Raw genomic sequence first — 8388 nt, 5'->3', positions numbered from 1 at the left:
CATAGTCTCCATAGCAGAGAGAATGGAAACCATAATCCAAACAACACATCACAGCACAAGCGGGTTTAGGGAGTGGCGGGCTGTCAGGATAGCGATGGGTGGCTGAGTATGAGTTTTTCCGGGCCGTCTTATAACGAGATAAATCAAACAGAAAATCATTACCGGTTAACATGGCATCCGAAGACATCAGAGGATAATGATTTGCATCAAACAGCTGGAGGTAATGGACGGCCATAACCTCATTCCCTTGAAAAATACTTAGTACCCCACATGCTAAGGTGGCATAAGCATCGGCCGGTACAATACGACTGAGAATATCAATCCCACGCTGGATATCTCTATCCTCAGCCACAACCCTTAGCCCTTCGAAGTAAATGGCAAAGGGGTTGCCGACCTCAAAGCATCTGACGAAGAAAGGCCTGCGCCGCCCTTCAATTTGGAGGTCACCATCAGGGGATTCGGATGTGTTGATTTCGGATGGATCAGTACAAAGGCAATAGATAGCAGTTGTCTTTAGAACTTCTTTACTGTATACTGCATTTTCCCCCTACGAGCAGCCCTTAAAATAGAACCAAGTGAGGACCATCCACCATAATCTGCAGCATATTCTGCAACAAGGGAAACGATTTTTATGAAAACGTCGTCGGGAAGATCCGGCATCTTGGGTGCTAGAGCGGACGTAGTGTTGTAAAAAATAATTTTATTCTAGTTTGTAGTTGAGAGGTAATAGACTAAAAACGGGAATATTATAACTCAGACACTTGGTTCTATTTGTAGTTGAGAGGTAATAAATAGACTAATAATTTTATTGTTAAGTCATATATATATTTTAAATCATAATAAATAGACTAATAATTTTATTGTTAACTCAGCCGTCAAGTCATATATATATTTCAGCCATCACTTACTATAACTCATCCATCACATGAATATACGAGATCTTTCGTTTTCCCGTAAAATATAACACAGCCGTTAAGCAATATTTTGGCGGGAAACCATAAGTTAACCTAATAATCGACGTGACCTTTCGTTTTCCTATTGTTTTTCCTTTATACTCCCTCTGTATCAGAATACATGATGTTTTAGAATTTAATTTTGTATCGAAAAGGATGATTTTCTTAGTGTATTTAATGTATTTTTATTTTTAAAATCAAATAACTATTTAATGATTTTGCTTTTACGATACTTAACTATTAAATGTATACATGCAATACAATTAAATTACCAGGTCAAATGGTAGAAAAGAAAAGGAAACACACGATTAAATACCTTGTAGTACATCATTTATTGTTTTGAATTAACAATAATACAACATTAATTGTTTTCTTAATCCTGGTGAAAATCCTAAAACATCATGTATTCTAATACAGAGGGAGTATACTCTTAATTCATTGTATCGTTTCGGTTTCTTACTCATTGTATCGTTTCCTTCTCTCCGCTCACAATATATTGCACCTACAAATCTCCTCTACAACCAATATCAATATATCCTTCGATCATTGCATATGTAAGTCTCCTCTCCATCCCCTCTCAATCTATTGCATATTTTCCGATCATTGCACCTATCAGTTGGTGACAGTTGTTTTTATTTTGATAGCCGAGCTATGGACGGAGAGGGTTCCAGTAGAGGTCAAAAACGCAAGGCAGAAGAAGCAATATCACCAGCAAGAGTCCCAGATTACGAGTGGGAAGAGGAATCACTATTGGCCGTGTCCGAAGCCTTTTCTCAGACAAGAGTCGCGGCCGAGGTGGAGTCAAAGCGTCGCTACACAGAAATTCTGCGTATGATGGATGAGCATATGAAGAAGAAGGAAGAGAAGACCGTACTCGTGCATCAAGTGGAACTAATCGACGCTCAACTATCCCAACTGAATCAAATCTTGGGTGGAGAACTTGCCGACTTAGCGGTTAGAGGAGATGAGAGAGATTGCGGAGGCCGATGCCAACCAGTGTGTGGTTCCTCCTCCTCTTGATTGGGATTAACTAAAAGCTCATGGTTCCTCCTCCTCTTAATCGGTTTTTAGAAGTGAATTCCATTGTAATGTCGTGTCTTCTTCTTTATGAACTCTGAACTTGTTTTCTTTTTATTTCTTTTTGTAATGTTTCATATTAATATAACTCAGCCGGTATTACGATAAATCAGCCACTAAAGATTATAAATCACTATAACTCAGCCGTCACATGAATTTTCGAGACTTTTCGTTTTCCCGTAAATATTATAACTCAGCCGTAACATGAATAAGACATTTCGATTGCCCGTAAATATGATAACTCAGCCGTCACATGAATTTTCGAGACTTTTCGTTTTCCCGTAAATATTATAACTCAGCCGTAACATGAATAAGACATTTCGATTTCCCGTAAATATGATAACTCAGCCGTCAAATCATATATATCATTCATTTACTTTCAAATTGTTTCTTGTGATAACTCAGCCATAAGTCACTATAACTCAGCCGTTACATGACCTTTCGTTTTCCAGTAATGGTTATAACTCAGCCGTAAATCAATATTTTGGCGGGAAACCATAAGTTAACTTAATAATTTTAATATTCAATTGTTGGCGGGAAACCATAAGTTAACCTAATAATATTAATATTCAGTTGTTGACCCGAGTGATGTTCTTCTTCTTAAAAACGAAAATCCCCAAATGTCGAATGCCTAAACCCTAAAAAATCAAATTCTCGTAAATCTTGAGCATTGTATCTGGAGATTCGAGTAGTGCATCAAATGTCCGAGAGAGGACGAGGTACAGTTGTTGGCGTACCTAAGAGATGTTGGTGTGGAGAAGCAATCGTGGCCAAAAATTTGAAATCGGAGTCAAATCCTTGTCGACGATACTTCCGTTGTGGGTTTGCAGCTGCGAAGAAGGTAGGGTCTGTTCTTGGTTATGTTGAATCTGTTCGTGTTGTTTATGTTGAATCTGTTCTTGTTGGTTTATGTTGAATCTGTTCTTGTTCCAATTGTTGTCTCCATCACCTTGATAGCTTATGAATGATGACCACGTCTTCAAGTGGGTCGATGAGGCACTGTTGGATGAGGTAGAGTCTTTCTCTGTTCAAACTGTAAAACTACAAATGGAAATGGAGATTGAGAAGAAGATGCAAATGGAGCTTGAGAAAGAGCTATTTGAGAGGGTTGAAGATGCAAAATCAGAATTGAAAGCAAGGATGAAGATGATGATAGTTGTGATAGTTTTTGGTTATATGATCATGTTTGGTCTATTTAAGATAGCAGGATGAGATAGTGTATGATGGGATTATGTTTCCATAATGTTGTTGTTAATGGTTATGGATTCCAAGCAAACTAATGTTGTTGTTAGTGGTGTTTTATCAATCTCTTTTAATAACTCAGCCATAAATTTACTATAACTCATCCATAACTCACTATAACTTATCCATAAATAACTATAACTCAGCCGTCACATGACTTTTTGTTTTCCCGTAAATATTATAACTCAGCCGTCAAGTCATATATATCGTTCATTTACTTTCAAATTGTTTCTTGTGATAACTCAGCCATTACTCACTGTAACTCAGCCATTACTCACTCTAACTCAGCCGTAACATGACTTTCTGTTTTCCCGTAAATATTATAACTCAGCCGTCAAGTCATTTATCATTCATTTACAAGAGTATATCTGGTTTTTAGAAAGGTTTAAAAGGTTCTATAAGTTGTTTATAATGATATATCTGTTTGATTTGCTTTTTTAAAGGCTTTACAAGTTGTTTATAATGTTTTAAAACAGTAGAATCTGAAGAAAAAAAATCTTTTAAAATGGAGTTTACAACAGACTGTAATATTTTATTAAAAGCAACAAATACAAGATAAATTATTCAAGAGTTTTTAAAATAGATTTGAACTGTTTAAGTTCATATTTCAGTTTCTTCCCAACGTATTAATTAGTCATCTCTCTAGCCATTGCTTCAAACCTTCTCCTATCAGATTTGTAGAGGTTGGCAAGATATTCAATGGTCTGTTCCTCATCATTGACCTCTGGTTCAATCAAATTCTCCACTATTCCCTTGAAAAGCTTAACAATCGACATGGGAAACCAATAGTCGGCCCTCAACACTTTTAGGTAAATGCCTCCATTATCTGATATGTTTGGGTGGCAAATTCTTGTGATGAAAACAACCTGCATTATCAAGAAATTTTGTTTAAAAAACTGTTGAGTTGCTGAAAAAAGAGGAGTCCTAATACACATGCTTGCTAAAATGAAAAGGAGTATAATCAAAAATAGATACCTTGGGGGGATGTCTTGGGTAATCAGGTGGAAAATTAAGTCTAATTTTAAACACTTCCCCTTCATAAGGGGTGTTCACCGGTCCGATTAGAGTAGCCTCCCAACGAAAAATGTCGTCATCAACAGTTACTAACAAAAAGGCAAACACACTCAATCTCTTTTAACCTTAACAGTAAAACAAATCTAATATGAAGATGTATGCGTTTACCTGCTGTGACGTTTGGCGAAAGATCCCTGTTCAGATATTTCAAATCAGACCTTATATGGCTTGAAGAACGATGGGCCATTTATGACGGATTGAAGGAAAAAGGTAATAGGATTTGTCGAATCTGAGAGATGATTTATACGTTTTCGTGAGACAAAGGTTTGATGTGTAAGTCGAGAGCAAAAAGTATTTATAATACGCGAAGCGTCGCTTTGGTTTACAAAAAGTACCCCTTCGGCTTCATAAAGAGACCTTTCAACGCGTAATGATAACTAAACCATAACTCAGCTGGCGGATAATAGGGACCTTTAATACATATGGAAAATAACTTGGAAACGCAACCCCCATTGATTCAGCTGGCGGGAAACCATAAGTTAACCTAATAATAGGCGGGAAACCATAAGTTAACCTAATAATAGAACGTGTAAAAATCACTATAAGTCTATAAAAATCCTACTTTACGGATTTATAATTTAGCCGGTATTACGATATCTCAGCCATTGAGGATTTATAAATCACTCTAACTCAGCTGTCACATGAATCGACGAGACCTTTCGTTTTAATATTATAACTCAGCCGTCACATGACCTTTCGTTTTCCCAAAAATACTATAACTCAGCCATGAAATCATATTTTGGCGGGAAACCATAGTTATATGATTTGGTGGTATTACGGTATCAAGGCAACTAACACCAGTTATACAACACCATTTTGGCGGTATTACGATATCTCAGCCATTACAGATTTATAAATCACTATAACTCAGCTGTTATATGAATCGACGAGACCTTTTGTTTTCCCTTAAATACCATAACTCAGCCGTAAATTCGGATAACTCAGTCGTTTGCTTTCAGATTGTTTGTTGTGATAACTCAGCCATTACGTTACTATAACTCAGCCGATAAATGAGAGGAGATACTAAAAAGTGGAAGCATAAAAGGTGGATAACAGGGACCTTTAATACATATGGAAAATAAATACTTTAAAATAAACAGACTTCAGAGTCACGAGTTGATAAGGTAAAAATGGAAATCACTGCTGGAAATCCTAAAGGATCTAAGAGACTTCGAGGGACAACCACCAAAGGTAACAGTTTTTGCACATGATTTGATAACTGTCTCCCAAGTTGAGAGTATGGGGACCGTTGAGAGAATGGAGACCGTTATCTAAATAACAAATCACAGCACAAGCGGGTGAAGGGAGTGGCGGGCTGTCAGGATAGCGAAGGGAGGATGTGTATGTGTCATTCCGGGCCGTCTTATAACGAGATAACGCAAACAGAAAATTATTACCGGTTACCATGGCACCCCAAGACATCAGAGGATAATGATGTGCATCAAACAGCTGGGTAATAGACGGCCATAACCTCATTCCCTTGACAAATACTTAGTACCCCACATGCTAAGGTGGCATAAACATCGGCCGGCACAATACGACTAAGAGTATCAATCCCACGCTGGATATCTCTATCCTCAGCCACAACCCTTAGCCCTTCGTAGTAAATGGCAATGGGGTTGCCAGCGTCAAAGCATTTGACGAAGAAAGGCCTGTACCGCCCTTCAATTTGGAGCCCATCATCAGGGGCATTGGATGTGTTGATTTCTGATGGATTAGTACAAAGCCAATAGATAGAAGCTGTCTTTAGAACTTCTTTACTGTATACTGCATTTTTTCCCCTATGACCAGCCCTTAAAATAGAACCAAGTGAGGACCATCCACCATAATATGCAGCATCTTCTGCAACAAGGGAAACGATTTTTATGAAAACGTCGTCGGAGAGATCCGGCATCTTGGGTGCTCGAGCGGGCATAGTGTTGTGAACAATAATTTTATTCTAGTTTGTAGTTGAGAGTTAATATACTAAAGTAACGGGAATACTTGTATATATACAGAGATGGAATAATAGTATATTATTTGGTTGGACCAGAGTACAAGAAAGTTATTTGGGAGATGACCTTTCGTTTTCCCGTAAATATTATAACTCAGCCTTCAAATCATATATATCATTCATTTACTTTCAAATTGTTTCTTGTGATAACTCAGCCATTACTCTCTATAAATCAGCCATTACATGACCTTTCGTTTTCCCGTAAATATTATAACTCAGTCGTAAAGCGATATTTTGGCGGGAAACCATAAGTTAACCTAATAATAGACGCGACCTTTCGTTTTTCCTATTGTTTTTTCTTTTATATTCTCTTCATTCATATGTCTGACTCTCTTACATCTCATTCTTCGTTTCTATTGTTTCTCTTTATCTTCTAATAAATCACAGATCTGTCTATCTGTTTCATCTTCCTATCGACATTGAAGTTGTTCCTCACATATATGGACAGTTTTTTAGAGATGTCGAAGCGATCATTTGTGCCACTGGTCAGGAGAATATTCCGGTTTTAAACCCTGGTGTGGGTTCCTGGGTTGATAAAACCACTGTTACGTGGTTCAAGTTCCTTCACGTTCTCTCTATCGCTATTGGAGGAATACTTCAACACAACTGGCACCATGCGTGGCCGACGTACCGCTTGATTCCCTTCCACTTTAAGAGACGATGGTTTCTCCTCCTCGCGGTAAGATAAATAAAACAAAACACCATATTGATATTATTCTATACTCTTATCGTCTCTTTCCTTTAATTGTAGCGTAAATACACGTGGGATCCAAAGCATACTTTGACGATCTGGTCGCAGTTTAATTTGATGGCTAGAACGTTATTCAGATCCCAGATGCGTGCACTCAAGAGTATATGGGCGGGTGGTGGTAATAAACCCGAGATGCTGAGTAGCATAGTCTGGAATGATTTGGTCGATATGTTTGAAGAATTTGTCCCAGATGACATCGGTTTCAAAAAATGATTTTCATTGTACTTTTGATTTTGTAGCGAACTATGATTTTGTGTTTTTTTTTTGATTTCGTTTATGTTGTACTTTCATATTAATATAAATCAGTCGTTATTGATTTCGTTTATGTTAACCACAAAATTGGTTAACTCAGCCATCACTCAAAATTAGAATATCCCTCTATTCTAAAAATCACTCTAAAAATATCCCTTTTTATTGGTTTTAATGATAGTAATATTCATATTTCCATTCTAAATTTAAATTTGAGTTATAATAATTTGAATATTCGATTGTCGGACAAATACTTTTTCAAAAAATTAAAAAGCGTGAAATACATAATAAATCTCACTTTATGAATTTATTATGAATTGATAATAAATTATGAATTCATAATATAAAAAAGCTCACTTTATGAATTTATTATGCATGTGGATTTGAGCAGGCACAGAATTAGTGATTTTTCGCGTTTCCCTAACACTTTTTGTGATATCGAGTTATTTTTTAGTTAGATAATTTATCAGGAATCTAAAAGAACGAAAGACACAGGAATGAAAGAAGAATACATTTTCATATTATTGTGAAGACCCTAAACGATAACTCGGCCGTCATAAAGTATAACTAAGCCATTACTACAATTATAAGACTAAATAACCAACCAAACCAAACCGAACCGAACCGAAAACTAATTTTACCCCGTTTGGTATTGTTGTATTGGTATTTTCTTATAATTACAGTTATATTCGGCTTGCTATCGGTTATATTAAGTTAATCGACCTAATTTGGATAACATTTTGGTTATTTATGGTTATATATTCGTCTAACCGACACATAACCGGAAATAACCGAAAAGTAATGTCAAAAAATTTTAAAATTTGAAAAATGGTTATCATATTTGTATATCCAAATTAAACCAAACACAATATAACCAAAACCAAACTGTTGGAAATATGAAACATACACCTCTAACAACCCTAACCCTAACCCTAACACTAACCCTAACCCTAACCCCTAAATGTCATGTTTTGAATGTTTTACATATTTTGATCAGATTGTGTAAAAATCAATATTTGTCTATAATTATTACTTTTTATTGCTTATTA

At 36.3% G+C, this 8388-nt stretch overlaps 1 protein-coding gene across 1 annotated transcript; it reads right to left on the bottom strand.

Moving 5' to 3' along the window:
• Positions 3899–4533, bottom strand: LOC104743661 (ubiquitin-conjugating enzyme E2-16 kDa-like). The gene is made up of 3 exons (XM_010464713.1): positions 4455–4533; positions 4248–4375; positions 3899–4138 (listed from the first exon to the last, which is right to left on the bottom strand). The coding sequence occupies exons 1-3, from the start codon at positions 4531–4533 to the stop codon at positions 3899–3901; spliced, it is 447 nt and encodes a 148-aa protein (XP_010463015.1).

The sequence above is a fragment of the Camelina sativa genome, chromosome 14 (genome assembly GCF_000633955.1).
Source record: "Camelina sativa cultivar DH55 chromosome 14, Cs, whole genome shotgun sequence".
Lineage (NCBI taxonomy): Eukaryota > Viridiplantae > Streptophyta > Magnoliopsida > Brassicales > Brassicaceae > Camelina > Camelina sativa.
The sequence above is the reverse complement of the archived record's forward strand: the minus strand, read 5'-3'. Positions and strand labels throughout refer to the sequence as shown.

Coding starts and splice junctions, on each gene's coding strand:
- LOC104743661 (XM_010464713.1), bottom strand. CDS start 4,533: ATGGCCCATCGTTCTTCAAGCCATATAAGGTCTGATTTGAAATATCTG. Junction 4,376..4,454: donor TTCGCCAAACGTCACAGCAG/GTAAACGCATAC, acceptor CCTTTTTGTTAG/TAACTGTTGATGACGACATT. Junction 4,139..4,247: donor ACCCAAGACATCCCCCCAAG/GTATCTATTTTT, acceptor TTGATAATGCAG/GTTGTTTTCATCACAAGAAT.